Source organism: Rhinopithecus bieti, unplaced genomic scaffold, assembly GCF_001698545.2.
Source record: "Rhinopithecus bieti isolate Rb0 unplaced genomic scaffold, ASM169854v2 scaffold_46101, whole genome shotgun sequence".
NCBI classification, from domain to species: Eukaryota; Metazoa; Chordata; class Mammalia; order Primates; family Cercopithecidae; genus Rhinopithecus; species Rhinopithecus bieti.
Window position 1 is genome coordinate 3,065,361 of NW_016819049.1, and position 23,609 is coordinate 3,088,969.

At 37.5% G+C, this 23,609-nt stretch overlaps 1 protein-coding gene, 1 long non-coding RNA gene and 1 pseudogene across 3 annotated transcripts in view; 1 reads left to right on the forward strand and 2 right to left on the reverse strand.

Annotated features, from left to right (window-relative positions):
• TTC17 (tetratricopeptide repeat domain 17) overlaps positions 1-23,609 on the reverse strand; it is a 155,151-nt gene that overhangs the window by 27,687 nt on the left and 103,855 nt on the right. For both annotated transcript variants that reach the window (XM_017858095.1, XM_017858094.1), the window contains 3 exons: positions 22,426-22,546; positions 20,346-20,505; positions 19,341-19,424 (listed from right to left, as the gene is read on the reverse strand). In XM_017858095.1, the coding sequence (XP_017713584.1) occupies positions 19,341-19,424; positions 20,346-20,505; positions 22,426-22,546 (365 nt within the window). The remainder of the gene's footprint in view (positions 1-19,340; positions 19,425-20,345; positions 20,506-22,425; positions 22,547-23,609) is intronic.
• On the reverse strand, positions 3,912-4,826 carry LOC108519249 (peptidyl-prolyl cis-trans isomerase A pseudogene; annotated as a pseudogene).
• LOC108519251 (uncharacterized) overlaps positions 11,897-23,609 on the forward strand; it is a 39,992-nt gene continuing 28,279 nt past the window's right edge. Inside the window, exon 1 of the long non-coding RNA XR_001882587.1 lies at positions 11,897-12,392. This is a non-coding gene — a long non-coding RNA (uncharacterized LOC108519251). The remainder of the gene's footprint in view (positions 12,393-23,609) is intronic.

A 23,609-nucleotide genomic window follows, 5' to 3' on the forward strand; every position in this document is an offset into this window, starting at 1 on the left:
CGTCACTCGCCATCAGAGAAATGCAAATCAAAACCACAATGAGATACCATCTCACACCAGTTAGAATGGCAATCATTAAGAAGTCAGGAAACAACAGGTGTTGGAGAGGATGTGGAGAAATAGGAACACTTTTACACTGTTGGTGGGATTGTAAACTAGTTCAACCATTATGGAAAACAGTATGGCAATTCCTCAAGGATCTAGAACTAGATGTACCATATGACCCAGCCATCCCACTACTGGGTATATACCCAAAGGTAATTCTTATCTACCCTAAAGTTTTAACTCAAGGTCCTGGAAGTCAGTCCATGAGCCTAAAATGGAAAACAATGTTGGATTAAACTTCTAGCTTTATTTCACTAAATATCTAATATCTGTTACAGGTAACATATGGTAAAAAATAACACTGGTTGGTAAACCTATCTGGACTGAGATGATTGTGAATAAACTACAAATTTTCAAATTACAAAGCTGAAGAAAAGCCGCAGCTTTGAGCTTCTGAGTGTCAAGGGTTCTTGTAGCCAAGCCATGTCCCTCTCCAGGACTCTATGCTCATGGGGCTATTATAAAAGATATTGATTCTTTTTTTGGAACTTAGGGTATCTAAGCTAGGGTAGTTCCCACAATTAATACTTTGATGTGTTCCCTTCTACCTGAACTGACACTTGGCAGAAAATGCGGGTGGGCAGAGAATGGTCCCTGGACTAAGGTGCGAGCTATGTGAGACGGCTCACTCTGGAGGTGTACCTGATGCTGCTGCAGTGCCATGAATGTGAAATGTCTAACTGGTCCTAGGACTATTGAATGTGGTCTGTACAGTTCCCTTCTGCCTTTTATTGTTTTATTATTATTGTTATTTCATTTTTATTTCAGTTCCCACCTGCCTTTTATTGTTTTATTATTGTTGTTACACATTTTTACTTTGGAAGATGTTACTGTCCTCGTTTTGTAGAGCCATTCTCATTTCTGTCTCCTCGAACATTTACCCATTCTGTGGCTTTGTGCTCTTTCCTATACTTCTGAGCCTCCATGTGGGATAGTTTTCCTTCTGCCTAAAAAAACCCTTTAGTGAGTTTCTAGTACAATCTGTTGGTAACACACATCTTCCAGCCTTTAGTGGTCTAAAATCTTTATTTAACTTTCATTTTTAAGAAGTGAGGTATAACTTATATAAACAAATGCTCAGATCCTAAGTGTAACATTCCCTTTTGACAATTAAGAAACAGTCAAAGACATAGAAATATCCGACACTCCAGAAAGTTCTTTCATGCTGTATCCAAGTCGTGTTGTAATTACTTCATGATTACCCCATGGAGTAATCACTGATCTAATGTCTATCCCTATGTTATCTTCCCCTATTCTAGAATTTCATGTAGTTAGAATCATTATGCATTTTTTTGTGACCAACTTCTTTTGTGAGAATAATATGAGATTCATCATTGTTGTGGATGTTGGTTCTTTTTTGCTGAATAGCATCCACTGTCTCAATAGAACACTGTTTACCTATTCTTCTATTGATGGGCACCTCACTGTTATCAGTTTTCTTGGCTGCTGTAAATATTTTTTCCCATGTATTTGTGGACATACGTTTTCATGCCTCTTTGATAAATTTCTAGCAACAAAATTACTGGGTCATGTATATATAACTCTTTAATAAACCGACAAACTGTTTTCCAAAATAATCATATTATGTTCTACTCCCACTAGCAACATATGAAGGTTCCAGTTGCTCCACGTCCTCTCCAACATTTGTCATTGTCAGTCTTTTTCACTGTAGCCCTTCTAGAAGGTATGAAGTGGTATTTCACTGGGATTTTACTTTTCACTTCTAGATGACTAATACATTGGGTACTTTAAAAATGTAATTACTACACATATATCGTGTTTTGTGAAATGCCTATTCACAAAACTCACCTTTAAAAAACTGTATTGTCTTTTTAAAAACTACTAAATTGTAGTTCTTTATATATTTTGAACTCAAGTCCATCAGATATATGTATTGTGAATTTTTTCTTTAAGTCTGTGTCTATTTTCTTAAGCATCTGTTGAAGATAAATTTTATTTAAATTTTTTTTTTAAGCTGGAGTGCAGTGACACAATCATGGCTCATTACATCCTCAAAGTCCTGGGCTCAAGCAATCCTCCCACCTCAGCCTCCTCTGTAGCTAGGACTACAGGCATTGCTGGTTAATTTTTAAATTTTTTGTAGAGACGGGGTCTTGCTATGTTCCCCTGGTTGGTCTTGAACTCCTGGCTTCAAGTAATCCTTCTGTCTTGGCCTCCCAAAGTGCTGGGATTGGAGGTGTGGGCCACCATGCCCAGCTGAGAAACTGTAATGAAGTCCAACTTATCAATTTTTTTTTCTTGTATAGTTCATGCTTTCTAAGAAGTCTCTGCCTACACCAAGAACTTAAAGAGAATATCTTATGTTTTGCTCTGGTAGCTTTATTGCTTTAGATTTACTTTTATGTCTATAATTTATCTCAAGTTGATTTTTGTGGATGACGTGAGGTATGGGTTAGGTTTTTTCTTCTATATGCATATCCATGAGTTCCAGACATATTTATTAAAGAGATTTTACTTCCTTCATTCAAATGCTCTAGTGACCTTTGAGGAAATCATTTGACCATATTTGAGAAAATCATTTGACCATATATGTAAGGGTGTATTCTTGGCCTCTCTCTTCTGTTCCACTGTTCTATTGGTCTATCATTTTGCCAATAACACACATAATGATTACTTTATTTGCTTCATTTTTAAAGGATATTTGCAGGGTACAGAGGTCTAGGTTGGTGCTGTTTTCTTCCAGCAATTGAAATGTCACCCTGTTGTCTTCTGGTTCCACTGCTCCTGCTGAGAAGTCAGCTGTCGGTCTTGGACATTTGAAAGTGAGTTCTTTTCTCTATCTTTTAAGATTCTATTCTCTGTCTTTTGTTTTCGGCAATTTGTTATGATGTTCTAGTAAGGCTTCTTTGTATTTATATCTGTGGATCACACACTTTCTTGATTCTGTGAAATAATGTCTTTCATAATTTTTAGGAAATTCTGAGCCATTACCTCTTCAAACATTGCTCCTGCCTTGTTCTCTCTCCTCTTCTCCTGGGATTCTGTATGTTGGATATTTTTTGGATGTGACCCACATGTCCTTTATTCCCTTATCTCCCCTCTGCCTCCACAAATTCCTTTATGTCTTTATAAATCAGTTTGGATATTTTCTAATAACCTGTTTTGACCTATCTTTCATCTTTTCTGCTGTGACTAATCATCTGGTTTACTGTTCTACTTGTTATTGTAGTGAAAACTCATAAAATTTATCTTAACCATTCTAAGTATATGGTTCAGTAGTGTTTAGTATGTTCACATCACCAACCTTCAGAACTTCTCCATTTGGGAAAACTGAAGCTCAATATCCATTAAATAACTTCTCACAGCCCCTTCCTCCCAGTTGCTGGCAACAATCATTCTATTTTCTGTCTCTATGAATATGACTACTCTAGATACCTCACATAAGTGGAATCATTCAGTATTTGCCTTTTTGTGACTGGCTTATTTCACTTACCATAATTCCTCAAGATTCCTCCATGTTGTAGCATGTGTTGGAATTTCCTTCCTTTTTAAGGCTGTATTCATAGTATATATATCCCATATTTTGTTTATCCATTCATCTGTGGATGGGCACACAGATGGCTTCCACCTCTTGGCTACTGTGAATAGTACGGCTATGAACATGGATGTGCAAATATTTCTTTGGAATCTTGCTTTCAGTTCTTTTGGATATATATCCAGGAGTGGAACTGCTGAATCATATGGTAATTCAATGTTTAACTGAGAAACTGTGATACTGTTTTCCATAGTGGCTGCATTTTTTTTTTTGTTAGTTTTATTTCATAATCATAAACTTAACTCTGTAATCCAGCTATATGTGGAGGGATATAATGAAAATGTAGAAGTCAAAGAACTGCAGTGAGAATACAAATACTATAGGATACTGTGAGCAAATAGGTTGAACGGTGCTCTCCTGAGCTACAAAAGGAAAGGTCTGGTGGTTAAGATAAAACAGAAGTGAAATTTATTTGAGTTGTCTGCAGTTGGCAATGGCGATCTTCTTGCTTGTCTTGCCATTCCTGGACCCAAAGCATTCCATGACTTCCACAATATGCATGCCCTCTTTCATCTTGCCAAAGATCACGTTTGCCATCCAACCACTTGGCCATGGCAGTGCAGACGAAAAACTGGGAACCATTTGTTTTGGGTCCAGCATTTGCCACGGACAAGATGCCAAGACCTGTATGCTTCACAATAAAGTTCTTATCAAATTTATCCCCATAGATGGACTTGCCTTCAATGCCATTATGGTGTGTGAAGTCATCACCCTGGCATATAAACTCTGGAATAATTCTGTGAAAGCAGGAATCTTTATAACCAAATCCTTTGTCTTTATTGTTCAGAGTGTGAAAGTTTTCTCCTGTCTTCGGAAAGGTGTCTGCAAATAGCTGAAAGGAGATGTCTCCCAAGGCCTTGCTGTTGATGGTGATGTTGAAGGGCACAGTGGGGATGACCATGGCCTAGTGACAGGGGCTGTTTGGGGGCAGCAGTGTCTGTAAAGCCAGCTGCATCATTTTATATTTCCACCAACAGTGCATAGGTGTTCCAATTTCTAGATCCTTGCCAATGCTTATTAATTTTATTTTTTTAATAGTGGCCATCCTAATTGGTGTGATGTGATATCTCGTTGTGGTTTGATTTGCATTTTCCTGATGATTTGTGGTATTGAGCATATTTGCATATGCTTGTTGGCTGTTTGCATATCATCTCTGGAGAAATGAGTATTCAAGTCCTTTGTATATTTTTTAATTGGGTTATTTTGTTTTTAAGTTGTATAAGTTGTTTATATAATTTGGATATTAACCCTTTATTAGATGTGTGACCTGCAAATATTTTCTCATAGTCTGTAGGCTGTCTTTTCACTCTATTAATTGTGTCCTCTGATGCCCAGAAGTTTTAAATTTTAATATAGTCCAATTTGTCTATTTTTACATTTGTTGCCTGTGCTTTTGTTGTCATATCCAAGAAATACATTCAATGTCTTAATGCTTTTTTCCTATGTTTTCTTCCAAGAGTTGTACAGTTTTAGGTCCTACACTTAGGTCTTTGGACCATTTTGAGTTAACTTTTGCATATGATATAAAGTAAGGGTCCAACTTCATTCTTTTGCATACGAATATACAGTTTTCCTAACACCCCTTGTTGAAGAGACCATCTTTTCCCCATTGAATGGTCTTGGCATCCTTATGGAAAATCATTTGACTATATATATGAGGGTTTATTTTTGGGCTCGCCATTGTCTAATTTGATTTTATACCCATTGACTGAGTTCTTAATTTCAGTTATTGCAATTCTCAGCTCTAGAATATCCATTTGATTCTTTTTATCTCCCACAAGTTCCAATTATCTGGGGGGAAATTTCCCTTTTATTTATTTTCTCCTGGTCTTCTACTTTCTTGAACATATTATCATTGTTATTTCAAGTCCTGGTCTTAACTCCACTGCCTGAATCATCTGTGGGCATATTTCTATTGTGTGCTCTTTCTCTTGGTTTTCAGTCCCATCTCTTGAATATCTAGTATAATTTTACTAAAGGCTTGACATTGTGTCTAAGAAGGTGTCGAGGCTCCATATGATGTTATCTTCTAAAGAGAGCATTCATACATTCTTTAGCTTGGCAAGTAGACAATAAACTTAATTCAATAGCTGACTGAATTTGGGTTGCTATGCCATTGTGTAAAGGCTACAGTTGGCAATGGTGATCTTCTTGCTGGTCTTGCCGTTCCTAGACCCAAATTTCACTTACCCTTAGTTTTGTCCCTTCATAAAAGGCACAAATCTCCAGACTTTCCAAATGAAATCCCGGGATAGTCATCAAAAGCCTCTTGTCCTCAATGCTGGGTCTTGAACTCTAATACTAGCCTCCTAAAAACGGTTTTTCACAGCTTTCTACTTGGCTTTCTGGTCTCCTGTGTTTTGTAGCTTCAGAATTTGCCAATGTATTGTGACGAGTACTAGGCTCAGATCTGTCTTTCCCTTCTCAGCAGGATCTTAGCCCTTCTAGTATTCAATCTTATTTCTCTAGCCCTGCATGACTTCTAAAGGCTGTTTTTTTTCTCTGCCTAGATCAGCCTCCTGTATTGTAGCAGATCATTCTCTCTTTTAAAAAAAAGCTTGAATTTCCATCTCTTTCCTCTTTATGATTCCGTTTGGCTATTTTCCATAATTTTCTGCTTTCATTTTCTCTTCCGCTGCGTCTAGTCCATTTTTCTAAGATTGTTGACCTTCTTCCTTCCTTGTAAAAACTCCTTAGAAATTAGGTTTAAAATCCCTTTATCTCTAATATAATTTGAAAATACTGTTCCTGGCTTTTCATTTTGTTCATTGTGTTTGTTTGAAATGCAAGTTTTTTAAAAAAATTAAGTTTATTCATCTTTTCCTTAGTGTGTATGAATTTTGAGTCAATTAGGAATTTTCCCTATATCCAAGTTACAGAGAAATTCCTATGCATTCTATTTGTCCTTGTATGAAGTCATTTTGTTACATTTATTTGAATCTCTGATCCATTTAAAATTTATCTTGGTGTGTAGTGAAGGAATGGATGTATTTTTTTTTTTTTTTTTGAGACGGAGTCTCACTCTATTGCCCAGGCTGGAGTGCAGCAGCACGATTTCGGCTCACTGCAACCTCCGCCACCCAGGTTCAAGTGATTCTTCTGCCCCACCCTCCTGAGTAACTGGGATTACAGGTGTGTACCAGCTAATTTTTTTTGTATTTTTAGTACAGACAGAGTTTCACCATGTTGGCCAGGCTGGTCTCGAACTCCTGACCTCAGGTGATCCACCTGCCTCCGCCTCCCAAAGTGCTGGGATTATAGGCGTGAGCCATCACGCCTGGTGGAATGGATACAATTTTATCTTTTCCTCTATTTAGCATTAAAACATACATTTCCTTTCACTGATGAGATGCTGCCTTTACAGTATTCAAAATTGCCGTATGCAATTAGTTTTCTATTCTTTCCCATTGGTTTGTGCATTCATGCAGCAATATCAAACTACATTAATTAAAGGCTTCATGTACATTTAATGTCTTCTAGGTTAAATCCTCCTCTTCTCCCACTGTTCTTTTTTTCAGTTTCTCTAATTATTCTTAATTGTTTCTTCTTTGAGATGAACTTAAACAATTATTAATAGCTTGCCTGGCACCAAAAAGAAACATGGCATTTTTGTTATTGCATTAAAATGACAAATTAACTTAAGAGAACTGACATTATATGATGCTGAGACTTCACATGCAAGAACATGGTTAAGTCTTTCCATTTGTTCAAGCCTAGTTTGCATTTTTCAGAAGAGTTTTAAATTTTGGAGATTTCAGAAAACTTGCCCAAGGTATTTTAAAATTCTCTTACAACTTCTGTTTTTTTTTTTTTTCAATTGTATATATGAAAAGTATTTTTTTTGTATGATAACTGTACTGATTTCTGGCTTAATCTGTTTTGGTCAATATCCATTTCCATGCTAAGTGATTTAAATCTTTGGAAATTTGTTGAGTCCTTTTTTATGGCTAAGTCATATGTTAAGTGTTCACATATGATAAACGTTCCTTCCTTGTGCGCGTAAAAGAATAAATTTTGGGCTGAGCATGGTGGCTCACACCTGTAATCCCAGCACTTTGGGAGGCCGAGGCGGGAGGATCATGAGGTCAGGAGTTCGAGATCAACCTGGCCAATATGGTGAAACCCCATCTCTACTAAAACATACAAAAATTAGCTGGGCATGGTGGTGCACACCTGTAGTCCCAGCTACTTGGGAGGCTGAGGCAGGAGAATCACTTGAACCAGGGAGGCGGAGGTTGCAGTGAGCCAAGATAGCACCACTGTACTCCAGCCTGGGCAATAGAGCGAGACTCTGCCTCAAAAAAAAAAAAAAAAAAAAAGCTTATATGTCAACTAGGTCCAGTTTGTAATTGTGGTTTTTTTGGTCTGCTATAATAATAACTGCTATCAGTTATTATAATTTTATTCAAAACTACTTCGATTAGGAATATGTCTATTTATTCTGCCAGTTATGTCACCAATGCTTACCTTATATATTTTAGACTATATTCTTAGGTTCAGACTGTTTACAGAACATACCTACCTGTGAATTAAATCTATATTACTTTCCTATAGCTACTGTGACAAATTAACACATACTTTGTGGTTTAAAACAATAAAAATGTATTCTTTCACAGCTGTTAAGGCAGGAGGTCCAAAATCAGTATCACTGGGTCAAAGTCAATGTGTCAGCAGGGTTGTGCTCCCTTCAGAGGATCAAGAAAATCTGTTACTTCCCTCTTCTGGTTTCTTCTGGCTGCTGGCATTCCTTTGCTTGTGGCTACATAACTCTGCCTCTATTGTCACACAACCTTCTCTTCTGGATTAAGTCTCTCTCTGTCTCCTTCTTTATAAGAATACATGTGACTGGCTTAAGGACCTGGATAATCCAGGATAAACTGGATAATCCAGGATAATCGGTCCATCTCCAGATCCTCAATTTTATCTGCAAAGTCCTCTTCTTTCCATACTGTGTATGTACATAGTTTTCACAGGTTCCAGGGATTAGAACATGGATATCTTTGTGGGGGACACTATTCAGCCTGCCACAGATCCCTTTATTGTTATAAAATATTCCACTTTAACTCTAGTAATGCTTCTTATTATAAAGTTTACTTTCTCTGACAAGGGTATAGTTATATAGCTGTTATTTATTTTATTTTATTTTATTTTTAATCTAGCCCACATTTAATTCTTAAGTTACACAGTCTTTCTCCATTTAACTACTGATGTACTTGGGTCTATATTTGCCATTGTACTATTTGTGCTCTACTTTTATGTACCTTTATCTTCCTTGACTTCCTTTGGATTAATCAAATGTTCTACATGATTCCATTTTCCTTCTATTAAGTTACAATTTAAAATAATTTTTAGTTGTTAGTCTAGAGCTTAAAACATGCTTTTTTACTTATTAAAGCCAATGCAAATTATTACTTTTACTACTTGGCTGATATCAATTAAGCCTTAGGACTTTTAAACTCCATTTGCTTCCCTCTCATCATTAATGTTACTGTTACCATGAATTTCAGATATACAGTACATAAAATTGAAACTCCTCAGGGTGTACAATTATTATTTTGTACAGTTACTATTCATTTACATATGTTTCCCAGTGTTCTTCATTCTTTCTTCCAAGTCCATATTTCTATCTGGGATTATTTTCTTGATGAACTTCCTTTAATTTTTCAATGCAGGCCTACTGGTGCCAAATTCTCTCTGTTTTTGTTTGTTTGAACACATATTTGTCTTGCCTTAATCTTTTAAGAAGATTTTGGCTAGTTTAGAATTCTAAGCTTGCAGTTTTCTTATTCTTGCACTTTAAACATGTTGTTACAATGGCTTCTAGTTTCTATCATTTCTGTTCAGAAGCTAACAGTCTCATTGTTGCAACTGTGAAGGCAACTGGTAAATTAAAGATGGGCTACATATTCTTTGTCACTACCATCAGGTAGAGGATATTTTCCCTGTCTGTAATTCTGAGCAGGCCCCAGGACTTGCTTTGAAAGGCAGCATGGATGAAGTAGTGCTGCTTCAGTTTTATGCACAGGCTCTAAGAGGCCTGGCCCAGATGCTTCTGCTTTCACCCTCTTGGAGCCCTCAGCCATCATGTGAAATGGCCCAGGACCCTGCTGGAGAGGGAACTGCAGCTCTGCCCCAGCTAATGCAGCCACCCCAGTTGAGGCACCAGACATTTGAGTAAAGCCATCTTTGGTGGCCAGCCCCAGGGGAGTCCCCACATGTCTGCAGTTGTGTAAGTGACTCCAGGTGAGACCAGAAGAAATGCCCAGCTGAGTTCAGTTCAGCCTGTAGAATCTCAAGCAAAGAATAGTTTTGTTTTAAGGTAGTAAATTTTGGGGTGATTTGTTAGGCAGAAAAAGAAAACTGAAATAGTATTTCGTATTTAAATAGAGCATTGCCATGGTAAAAACTTAAGACATGTAGCACTAGTTTGAGGACTGAGTTATAGACATTTGGTGGAAAAGCAGCAGAGACTACTAAATGGAAGCTGGAAAACCACTGAGGAAATAGGTATTTCAGGCTGGACAGAAGCCATGTAATCTACTGACAGAGTAAGTGAGACTGTATCTTGGAAGATGCAAAAAGTACCTAGTGAAGTTATATATCTGGCTAAGGTTTCCAGGAAGAATGCTGAAAGTGATAAGCAATTTTTCAAAAAACACCTGTAGAAAGGTATTAAAAGAGAGAAGAACTAAACAAGGAACTGCTCAATTTCAAGCAGAATTTAGAGGAACATACTTTCAACCTGGGACTTGCAGCGTTACAAAATAAAACTTTCTCGTTACCAGCTTCTCCAGCAAAAGGTTCTGAAGTTAAAAAAAAAAAAAAATCCAGAGCGTTAACAGTAGGACTATGGTCTCAGGGTCAAGATAAAATAAAGGACATGCAATACAACCTTGTTACTACTACAGATGCTCCCTGACTTACAATGGGGTTACGTCTTAATAAACCCATCGTAAGCTGAAAATATTAAGTTGAAATGCATTCAGTACACCTAACCTACCATACATCATAGCTTAACCTGTTATTGCTTAAATGTGCTCAGAACACTTACATTATGCTACAGTTGAACAAAATCATCTAACACAAAGCCTATTTTATAATGAAGTGATGAACATCTCATGATTTACTGAATAGTGTACTGAACATAAAAAATAGAATGGTTGTATGGGTAGTTGAAATATGGTTGCTACTGAATGCATATTGCTTTCATACCATCCTAAAGTAAAACAGTTCTAAGCTGAACCATCATAAGTTGACGACCACCTGTATTTTAGAAAGATTTAAGCCAGTGCCTAGTGGATGCTCTCAGTTAGACAAAAGGCATCTAAGACTCTAAAGGGTATCATCCCTGATTCACATTCAAAGTATATAGAGGACTTCTTGAAGAAATTTGTGGGTGTGGCTTCTCTCTGGTGGGGTGAGTGATTTATAATTTGAAAGTCCACAAAGCTTTTTAAAGAAGTTGTGCCAGTGTGGATAACTGTGCCAGTTGGGACAGAGCCTAGAAGCAGGCTGAGAAAGCTATTCAGCTACAAAAATAGGACATTTCTCGTGGACAAGGAAAGACAGCTCAAAGAAAAAGTCAAGAACTGAGAAACAGAAAAGGGAGTCAACTTCAGAGAACCAAAATAGACTAATCAAATGTTCCCTACCCCTGGAATTGGGGGAATTGGTGACATACAGCCACATGGATTTCACAACTGCCATGGGATTGCTATATGCCTTCAATTTCCTCTCGTAAATTTAGTCAATTGATGTGACATCATATCCTTGCCATAACAATGTAGGTTATATGTGCAGGGGTGGATTAAGACCAATAACTTTTTTTTTTAATTCATAGGTTTACAGGTGAAGAGAAGCTGTATCTGAGGAGTCTCTTCCATACACAGGAATCCTCTCTTACCTGAGGGGAATATGTTCCAAGACCCGCAGTGTATGCCTGAAACTGTGGATAGTACCAAACCTTATACACACTATTATTTTTTCCTATATACATACCTATGATAAAGTTTGATTTATAAATTAGATACAGTAAGAGATTAATAATAAAACAATTAAAATAATACACTGCAATAGAAGTTGTGTGGATGTGGTCTGCATCTTTCTCTACCTCAAAATGTCTTATTTTACTATACTCATCTATTTTTGAACCTCAGTTGACTGTGGGTAACTGAAAACCATGTAAAGCGAAACCCACGGTTGAGGGGGAACTACTGTACACAAGTAGACTCTGAGCCTGATGTCATAATTGGATGGGACTGTGGGGTTCTTGGGGTGGGTGTCATTTTGCATGTAGGAGGAATTTAAACAATTTGAGCCAGTAGGAAGACTCGGGCAAATGAGAGATGCCCTAAAATTCTATTTGCCCTCCTCTTCACCCATGTCTTATCAAGAAGTGAAGTCCTATCTGTTTCCTTGAATCTCAGCTGGTTTTGTGATGACTGGCTCTGACCAACAAGAATGCAGTTGAAATGATGCTGTATCAGTTTCTAGGCTTTGAGAAGCTGGGCAGATTCTGTTTTTTACCCTTCTGAAGCCCTGACCCATCACGTGATTATTACTGTGCCAGAGAGACCATGTGGAGCTGGAGAGAACAGATGGACTTGGAGGGATCACATGGTACTTAAGAGACCATGTAGAGACAGAGCCTGGACAGCTCCCACTCTTCCAGGCTTCCCCAGAGGCACCAAACATGGGAGTCAAGAGCTCTTGGGTGTGCAGCCCCAGCCATGTAAGTGACTTCAGGTGACATCAGCAGAAGTGTCAAGCTGAGCCCAGCGCAGACAGCAGAATTACAAAGAAATAAATGGCTGCTAAGTTCTGTAATTGTAAACAGCCATTTGTTTGTTTGTAATGATAGGTAACTGATACAGAAATAGTATTTTTCCTCCTGCCTCTTAAGCTTTTAATTTTCCTAGGTGTGCTTTTCATTGTACCTATTCTGCTTGGGGTCTGCTGAGCCTCTAGAATCTGTAGGCTACCTTTCATCCATTTTGGAACATTCTAGCCCATTTCTTCAAATATCACTTCTGCCCGATTCTGTTACTTCTCTATCTCCCAGACCCTAATTATATGTATGTTAGATCTTTGGAGTTTTTCCATCAACGTTTCTTTATGCTCTTATCAATCCCCACATTCCCTTATTTTCTCTGTGGTTCTGTCTGCATATTTTTCTAGTTCACCAATTCTGGTCTGTGCTCTGTTCAATCTGTTATTAAACCCATTCAAAGAGTTTTCATTACTCTATTTTTAAATTCTAGAATGCTTATCTGATTTTTAAAATAGTTTCTAGTTGTCTGGTGAAAAGGTACTTCTTTTCATCTACTTTCTTCATCTTTTCCCTTATTTTTGTGAATATATTAATTGTAGTTACCTTAAAGTCCTTGTCTACTGAGTATAATATCTCTATTATCTGTAAATCTGCTCCTGTTGTCTACACTTTGCCTTGTTATCAACCATACCTTCTTGCTTCTTTGCATATCTAGTATTTTTTTCTAAAAATTGTATTCTGGTCTTTCTGTACAAAAGAACCACAGCAGCTCCAGATATTAAAATATTTCATCAGGGCAGTTTTTCCCTTCATTCTATGAGGCAAAGAGGTTGTAAGACTCATCAACTCATTCCTGCCTGATAATGAGTTAGGTTGGGGCATGCAGTTTGGCAAGACTCAGTCTGTCTGGGTCATTCTTGTTCCTTAGTTGTGGCACACCAGGGATTCTGATTATTAACTAAGCTAGACCTAATTAGACCTAATGCTAGATTAGGAACTAATTTAGACCTAATCAGAATCCCCAGAGTGCCACAACTGAGGGACAGGAATGACCTCAGGTGTCTGAGTAGGTAGGTTAGGTGTCTGTCTCTTCAGCCCTAAAGACTTCTTCCTGTTAAGAGGTCCCCAGCTCACTTCAGTCTCACATCCAAGTAGTATCTAGATGAAAATCCTGAGGGGAAAAAGCCATATGATTATGGCTGGCTCTGTCATTCGGCATCTCCTTATTTCCTAAGCAGTGCGAGATGGAGATACTTCACTCTACCTTTCCTAAGTTTTGGGCCTAATCCCCCAGACTCCTGTGTGGCCTTAGATCTAATCAAAATGCTCTTTGGAAAACAACTGGTCATGTGTTTGATTTCCAATCTGTTAATTCCACCTTGAACAACTGCTAAAAGCTTTACTACTTTGTCTTTTTTTCTCAGTAATGGCTTTCTCCCTAGGCTAAGGCCAGTTCTTAGCTCATACCCTGAATCAACAAGCGCTGGCGGCACAGGCAGGAAGACACAGCTGGCAATCACCACTCACTTTGGAAAGGTTCTTCTGTCACTAGTAATTTAGTTCTTTCATATCTTGTTGCTGGCCTAGTTCTATGATAGCTTTAAAAACATGATTTTAGAAGTTTATCTGGTTCATTCAAGTTATTGTAAGGCAGTGACCTGCCCTGACCTACTACATCCTAACTGGAATATTACTTTTACATGTGTATTAACTTTTAATGTTATTTGACTAAATTCTTATATTCTTTGTAGTTGGTTTTCCATGGATTCTTTTGGGTTTTCCAGACATATGGTTTTTATCAGATACAGTAGGCAGTCTGAATGCCTTTGTCTATATTAATATATTCAAACTCATGTTGAGTAGTAGTAGATAGAGGGGACATTCTTGTCTGGTTCTTGACTTCAGTGGAAAAGCATTTAGAAGGCACCTAGTAAGGTCCTGGCTTTTCTGCTAAGTGTGTGTGTGTGCGTGTGTGTGTGTGTGTGTGTGTGTGTGTGTTATTGTGCCAAGAAAAGTATCAATTCTTAGAGTTCTTAACCTAAGTTGGTATTGAATATATCCAATGTTTGCACAAGTCTGGATATATGATTTTTCCCCTCTATCAATATGAAGGATGATATTAATGGTTTCCAAATAGTAAATCAATTCCGTATTCCTAGAGCAGCCTTTTAGTCATGAAGTGTTTTTCAAAATATGCTGTTAGATTGTTTGCTACTATTTTATCACTTTTGAATTGATAACAAGTGAAATAGGTTAGTAGTTTTTTTTTTTATGCCAAGTTTTTCAGATTCGGGGAACAATGATACGTTTTCTTTGTAAAATACATTTTCTTTTTTTGATACTCTGAAATACAGCAGCATTGGAAATTTTTGGTCTTGAAAGGTTTGTAAAAGTCCTCTGTGAAGTCATCTGGGTCTAGTGTGCTTTTTGGTTGGCGTTAACGATTTTTTTCCATTTCTTCCAGGGCAATCTTTCTAATTTAGATGCTGTTTCTACTGAGGTCATTTTTTCTGCATTGTAGGTTTCTAAAAAATATTATTTCACCTAGGTATTCAAACATATTTGAATAAATTATATGTTTTGGTCAAACTAGTGTGATTCTCTAAATGTCCTATTTTTATGGTCATGCCCCCTGTCTTTCGAATTTTACTTTGGCAATCTCATTTTCCTTTATTAGGTTAGCTAATGATGTATCTATTTTACTGATACACACCTCATACTCAACTTTTGGATTCATTATTTCTTCTGATTTTCTGTATAACTAATGCATCTTTTTTCTTTCTTAATTCTTTTGCTTTTAGTTTGGTTTATCTTTTCATCCCAGTTTTGGGTGTTTAATTCATATCTTTTCTTATTTTTCATTTTTACTGCTACAGGTACTTAACGCTACGAAAATTTCTCTGAAAACTGTTTTAGTCTGTTCTACAGACTGTTATTTTATTTTCATTTATCTTCAAGAAATTCCACATTTTTTAGTTTCCCTTTGACTCAGGAGCTGTTTAAGTGACATGTTTTAGAATTTCCAGGTAGGAGGGCTTTTATATTGTTATTTATTATTATTATCATTATTTTGCATTCTGGCCAGAAAATGCTACTTTTATTTTTATCCTTGGAATTTGTTCACTGCTCTGATACAATTTTCATGAATGAATATTCTATGTTCAAATGACAAAAAGATGTATTTCCTATTATCAAAGTTCAGAGTTTGATATATCTAATAAGATCTACCTTACTGATTATGCTATTTAGGTGTTTTATATCCTTATTAATTTTTTGTTTGGTATTATGTGGTATATTTTAATGTTTCTGTGAATCTCCCTTAGTCTCTGCTTTATGACATTTGTTTCTGTGTTACTGGATATATAAATACTAATAATTATTACAAGTTTATTGTAAACTGTAGTCTTTAGCATTATAAAGTATATTTCTTTGTCATTTCAAGCTTTTGATCTAAGTTTTCCTTGTTAGGTATGGAGATCATAAACTTTGAACTCTTATTTGTATTTGCCTTGTACCCTTTATCCATTCTTTTATTTTTACCTTAAATCTTGTTAAATTCTATTTGGATGTTTCTTGAATATAGGATGTTTGGTTATGCTTTGTTAAAAAATTTGAACATCTTGTTCTTTTAATAGTTAAGGTAAGAACATTTGCAATTATGGATATAATTGTTTGTCCTTGGTCCCCTGAATACATCTGTTTAATGTGTATACATGTGTATTATTTTACTATATTGTCTATCTTATTTGTATACTGTGTCTTTTCAGGTTATCTTTTGGTATTTAGGAAGGCTTGTATTGTATCTATACAGTAAGGCCTTTATATAATACCATTACTCTCCCTTCCTTCACACTTTTTTTGGGCTATATTCTATTGGTCCCCTACTACAAACGGTATGGAAATTACCTGTAACCTTTTCTTACATTTCTACCTTTCCTCCCCACCAGCATTTAATTTGAAGTATCATTTTTTAATTCCCAACCAGTACCTATTAAGTAATCAGTGAGCTTATTTCATCTCTCATATATTCTCCTATTCTCTCACCATTTTTTGATAATTGTACCATAACTAAATTTTCAGAGCTCAAACAATCCCCAACTTAGGATTTTTCAACTCTGACAGTGTGAAAGCAACAGGCATACAGTAGAAAACAGTACAACACTCTTGTGAGCTGTAGCTTCCAGTCAGCCACATGATCATAAGGGTAAACAGCTGATACTCTATAATATACTGTGCTGCCAGATGATTTTACCCAACTGTAGGCTAATGTAAGTGTTCTGAACACATTTAAGAAAGGCTAGACTAAGCTATAATGTTTGGTATGTTAGGTGTACTAAATACATTTCAACCTATGGTATTTTCAACTTAACTATAGGTTTATCAGGATGTAACCCCACGGTAAGCTGAAGAGCTTCCATAACATACGATACTGTCTTGCCTCTCTTAGAGTCATTATTCACTCTTGGCTCTATAGACAATTATATAATGCTTGCTAATAGTCCCTTATACCAATGCTGCTCTGGTCATTTTCGCTGTCTGAAGCTTATCTCTACACAGTCTTCTCAAGAAGGGGCTCATGGAAACAGTATTTGTTGCATGTTAATGGCAATTTGTCTGTGGACTCTATATTGATGGTCGGTTTGGTAGCACATAAAATCCATGGCTCATCTTTTTTTATTCTTTAAGTATCCTAAATATGTTACTCCATTGTCTTCTAGAATCAAGAGTTGCTGTTGAAAAATCTGATTATATTTGTCTTCTTCCTTCCTTTCTTTCTTGCTTTTTTATTTTTTAAATTTTTCTTCCAAGATGGAATAATTTTGCTTCAATAAGCATTGCTGTTGACTGTTCTGGATCACTTTTCTATGGCACACAGTGCACCCTTTTAACAAAATCAGAAATAGAATAAGACTCAAATCTTATTTGAATATAGAGCTTAAAATATGTTCCTAACATAGTATCTTCAATTTTTCTTTAACTCTCTATTTTATTTTAGTCACTTGTCACTTCTGTCCTCTATGTCCCTTTCTGTGTTTGTGCTGTCTTGCTGCTTCTTCCAATTTTGTCATCAGTTCTGTGACAAAATTTTTCTACTACTGACCTGTTTGTCCTGGCACTCAAGTTTAATATATTTCAGTTTTCTATCTCCTGTTTTTGTATCCATTGCTAATCTTTCTCCTGTTTTTTTATATTTTTGCTTTGTGTTCTTTATTTATGCAGATGAGTTTATTTTTATTTTATTTTATTTTATTTTTTAAAATGAGACAGGGTCTCACTCTGTTACCCAGGCTGGAGTACAGTGGCATGATCATGGCTTACTGCAACCTCAATTTCCTGGGCTTAAGCGATCCTCCCACCTCAATCTGTCAAGTAGCTGAGACTACAGGTGTGTGCAAATATTTTAATTTTTTTGTAGAGACAGGGTCTCGCCATGTTGCCCAGGCTGGCCCAAACTCCTGGGCTCCAATGATCCTCCTGCCTTGTCCACCAAAGTGCTGGGATTACAGGCATGAGCCACTCTGCCTGGCCTAATATTTTAATCCATGGAGAAAAGTTTAGTCTGAATTATAATGTGTTCCATGACAACAGTTTCCTGCTGTGTGTTCTTTGGTAAGTTTTGCTGCTTTTTCCTATGGTATTCATTCATTCATTCATTCATTCATTCATTCTTGAGACAGAGTCTCACTCTGTCACCCAGGCTGGAGTACAGTGGCGTGATCTCGGCTCACTGCAACCTCCGCCTCCTGGGTTAGCACTGATTCTCTTGCCTCAGCCTCCCAAGTAGCTGGGATTACAGGCACGTGCCACCACACCCAGCTGATTTTTGTATTTTTAGTAGAGATGAGGTTTCACCATGTTGGCCAGGCTGGTCTTGTATTCCTGACCTCAAGTGATCCACCTGCCTCAGCCTTCCAAAGTGCTGGGATTACAGGTGTGAGCCACTGGGCCCAGCCGGTTTTCTTTTATTTTTGTATCAGTGCTGTGTCTGCTCTGTTTTTATTACTCAGGATTTTCCTGGTTGGGCTACTTGTAGAAAGTTCCTTCAGGTAGTAGAATTTTGCTGATGTTTTCTGAAATTGCTAACCCTGCCTAACTTCTGCTACAATTCATCCTGTATGGTTTTTGTGTGGATCATAAACACTTTTGGCAATCCTTACATTTTTTTGAAGCCTGGGATCATGTGCTTGCTCTAGTTTCATTATAATTGGGGTCTGCTGATGATTTTTCCATGTGCGATATCCAGAAGATGAAGGAAGTTGCTATCTCACTATCTCACAATGTCACATTCATATTTGAAGTTGGGTTAATTCTTTAAATGACTATGCTAAATTAGCTATTTAATATTATACAGTAGTAGAGAGATTCTTAGTCATAAAGTAATAAAATTAAATTTAAAAACCCCTCCTCTTTACACAAATATCACACAGAAGAAGAAGAGGAGTCTTACAATCTCTCAATGATATTTTCTGTAGGTTCTATGAAAATGCAATTTGGTAAATATTTTGTTTCATGATTTCAAGAGAAAAGACATTTCAAAGTGTGTTTCCCATCCATCATCCAAAATACCAATTATTCTTCACCATCAGAGTAATATCTGACTTATTTCATATACCTAGATTCCATGGTTTCCAACACTAACACCTCCATACACACATACTGGGGTAAAAAAAGAGAAAAATGACTAGGTAAGTTTCACCACAGAAGGTAGGCAAAGAGATAGAAAAGAATATTACCCAAGTGATGGAAAAAGCGACTGAAACATTCTGAGGGGAGTTATTTCACATTATCCTTTTAGCCAGCAAGTGCTAAGTAACTAACAGAAGAGGTTAGAGACACTTAGGAGCAAATAACCTAGAAAAGAAGTTAGAAGGAGGGCAATTGTTCCAGCTTTTCTGTGGGGTGACTTACCTTTTCCAAAACTTTGGCAATTCGGGTGCCAATTTGTTCAAGAGACTGTTGTGGATATTGGTCTTTGCCGAGATTTTGTAATACCTGGAAGGAAGGAAGATGGCAGATTAATAGAAAGCAGGATCTAGATGATACTGCTAATGCTGAGTTGGGCACCATACAGCACAGAGGCAAACTGTTTTTCTGGGATACATGCTGTGGTCCTACTGGTAAGGTAATCTATGGAAGATACATTTAAGGCTGTTTTAGCATCCCCTCAGCTCTCCCACATTTAACAAAAATTACAGAATATAAAACACATTCATTATAGCAACATTAGACCACAGAGTAAATGAAATAAACTGTGTAATCTTGTCATTCAGACATGTAAAGACATATAGAGAGGTATCAACCACTTTTAACACCTTTATATGTCTTTCAGATATTTTTCTATGTACATTTTCTCACAAAATATTGAATTATACTATATACTGTTACCTATGTTTTCACATTATATATTGTGAAAATTTATTCATGTCAATAAGAATATTTCTATATATTTTCTAATGGTGCCACTGTATACTATATTACTTCTGTACCAAAATTTATTTAACCAATGCTCTACTGTTGGATACTTGTGACACGTATTTCCAATTCTTCTAGGTAATCGCTTTGCTAGGTATATATTGGGTCTGCCTTCCTTACCTTCCTTCTTAAAAATGTCAACAGGAGAATTAACTGCCCCAAACATTTTTCTCAAGAGTCTGTATTTGGTGGCAAGGCAGAACTACTCCCCTTGAGGGGTAAATCAGGATTAAAATTCCATGGTCATAAATAAAAAAGGACTAATAAGCTCAGTCCAAGGGCCTGAAAGAAATCAGGCTTGGCCCAAATTCACCTAGGTGATGTCTAACTGAAAAAAAACCCTATTTTTTTTTTAAAGGCCTGGTCACCTGTGCTTTCCACTATCAATGTGCATCCTAATTGTGAGGCTAAAAACCAGCTTGAACAAAGTTGAGCACTCACCTCTGTTAGCTGACTCTCCCCTGTGTAGTGCAGGCTGGCTCGGTTGGAAACCCCATGCAAGTGGTCCAGGGTATGCATACTCGTGGGGAGATTGCCATTGCAAAGAGGCTCCATTGCTGGCTGCTGTATAGGGGTGGCAAAGTCTATGTGTTCTGTGATGCTGAAAAATGGGGATTACCACATTAGGAAATTTTTGAGTGGGTGCCAAGAGAAGAGAGATAGCATTAACAATCAGCTCATCATAGCTTCAACATGCTATCCCCTGATTTTAAACGAGGTAAGTTTTCTTCTAGGATTTCTTCTTCCAAGATATAAGTGGTGATAAATACCCACAACTGGTTATTATCTTTTAGTTTTCTTTTATGCACAGCAGCACATTCCTCCCCACAGAAAAAGTTACCTAAAGCTTAGACAGTAAATTTTATAGAGATAAACAGCCGTACATTGTATTTAGGTGTAAGACTAAGTACTTCCTTTCATTTTCCCACCATATACAAACTATTATAGACTATCATATGCACTAATATGACAAATTGGCACTGCCATGTTTTACTTGCAGCTATTTAAAAAGTCTAACAATTATTAGGCAAACATTCACTCATTATTTATTTACAGCCTATTACATGTCAGATACAAGGACTATAATAATGAGTAAAACATAGTCAGTCCCTGCTGTTATCATGTTCATTTTCTTGTGAGTGGTTCATTTATTACATGTGATAAGTTATAAAAGATAAAGTATGGTGCAATGACAGTACACTCCAGGAGGGTATATGTTGCCTCTACACTGGTGGAGGAGGGAGGTAGCTAGTAAAAGATTCTGTGGAGGTAAGATTAAGTTGAGGCCAGAAGGTTTAGTATGAATTAACCAGCTGAGAACCCACAGTGAGAACAATGCCACAGACAAAGGAGACACCACGTGTGACAGTCCTGGCAGGAGAGAGGGCAAAAGAGAGGATGAAAAAACAGGCAGGGAGCAGATCAAGAAAAGCAGATCAAGTCCACTTTAAATAGCAGTAAGAATTTCCTAGAGTGCTTTAAGAATGATTTGACTTATATTTGAAGAATTCTGAGTACTGTGGAGAGAATAGGTTGAACAGAGGCAAGAGTGAATAGAGCAAGAGGACCAGCTAGGAGGTACTGGATGAACCGATGTAGGGATGGTTATGCTCTGGTTTGAGGCAGCAATGGAGACGGAGAAAAGTAGGTGGTTTTGAAAAATACTCAGGGAGTAAAAGTGCTACAAATTAGTAAAAGACTGAATTTGAAGAGCAAGGGAGGAAAATTGTTAAGGATAACTCCCAGGTTTTTGGCCTAAGCATTGCTGGAGCTATTTACTAAAAATAGGAAAAGAAAAAACAAATGAAACAATAATTTTTTAATATGGAGAGTGGGCAAGAAAATTATGACTTTAGTTTTCCTGAGCATGGGATGCCTGAGTGCAATCTAGACAAGACAGGTCAGGGAGACAGACAAATGAGTTGAAGGCATTGTAGAAAGGTCTGGTATGGAGATTCAAGTTTGGGAGCTGTTAGTACATCTGTGTTGATTAGAATTTTGGGAGTAGATCAGTCTGACTAGACGTGATTACAAAATAGGAAGGCTTAGTGGTAAATCCTGAGGAACTCCAACACTTAAAGGGTAGAAAAGGGGTCAGCAAAAGAGAGTGAGTGTCCAGTGAGGAGAAAGCAGTTATTAGAGGCACCTAGTATGTCTTGGTAGGTGTTTGCAGATCTGGATTTGCTCTGGCTCCCTTACAACTGCATGATACTCATGAGAAACCATGGGTTTTGTGCTTCTATAAAGAGGATCCAGTCTTCAATACAAACTAAGCAGGTTATACATGGCTGCTACATAGCTTACGAAGGACAGGTGAAGGCACCGGGAAGGGAGGCACACTCACTGCTTTGCTACATTGGGTTGGGTCCACCTGGGGGCCATGGTCAGCATGGTCATCCTTTGAAAATTCAGCTCTAGAAAGGATAACTTTTCTACTATCTGCTAAGAGGGCATCCTTAAAGTCAGCTGGGTTCAGTGGAACTCAAATGCCATAAAGGAGGGAGAGGCTTAACATACTTACTCAATATTTTTTGAAGAAACTGCAAGCCAGGTACTCACGATGGCAGTCAGCTCTACCCAGCGGAGTTTGAGGCATTCGTCTGGGCTGGGCCATCCCAGACGCTGGTAGTCACGTTTTTTTCCTGGAAGGAAAGTATGCCATGAATCCATGCGATTGCGAAGGAACAGAACCCAAAGGGCCTTATACCCTGATGATTACTTCACCCAGATTGGTGTATTTGGAGGTGCTAGTCATTCTTGTAGTCTTTAGCATTAGCCCCCATCTATGGTCTAATTAAAATCTTGTCATTATGCAGTGGGACTAAAGATCATCTCTGAGTAAAGACAGGTGGAGAAGTAAGAATAAATGAGTCCTTTGGTGGATTTAAGACTGAGCAACATGAAATAAGGGTTAAGGTATTCTTCAATGTTAACATTCTTACCAAACTTAATTTTTGCCCCTCTGTATTTTGATTTTATAAAGACAACTCCAACTTAGTAGAAACATATATCCCTAAAGGAGGGTTTCTCAACCTGGTATTATTGACATTTTGGGCTGGATAATTTTTTGAGGACCTGTCCTGTGCATTGGAGGGTGTTTAGCATCATCTTCGGCCTCTACCCACTGGATGTTGGTAGCACCGTTCCCCAGATAAAACAACAAAAATGTCTCCAGATATTGCCAAATGTCCCCTGGGGGGCAACATCACACCCAGTAGAGAGAACCACTGCTATAAAGAAGAGCAGCAGGGAATAATGATGTTAATGAAAGATGATCATCTCCCCCCCAACCCCCGCCACACCACCACACTCCAAGAACCAGCCTGGTTATCATCTATTTGAAGAGCACGTCCTGTGTATTCAGATCCCGTGCTAAGTGCTTTACATCCTTAACCTCATAAGTTTTTTTCCATTTTTCTTTTTTTTAATTAGAGACAGCACCTTGCTTTCTTGCCCAGGCTGGAGTGCCATAGCATGATACTAGCTTTCTGTAGCCTTAACCTCCTGGGTTCAAGTGATCCTCCCACCCTGGCCTCCCAAAGTGCTGGGATTATAGATGTGAGCCACTGCATCTGGCCTGAAGTAGGTTTTAACCCTCATTTCTCAGATGAGAAAACAAGAGACTCAGAGAGACTAGGTGACTTGCCCAGGTCACTTGGCTAGCAAATGGCAGAGTTGGGATCCTGATCCAAGTCTGTTTTGATT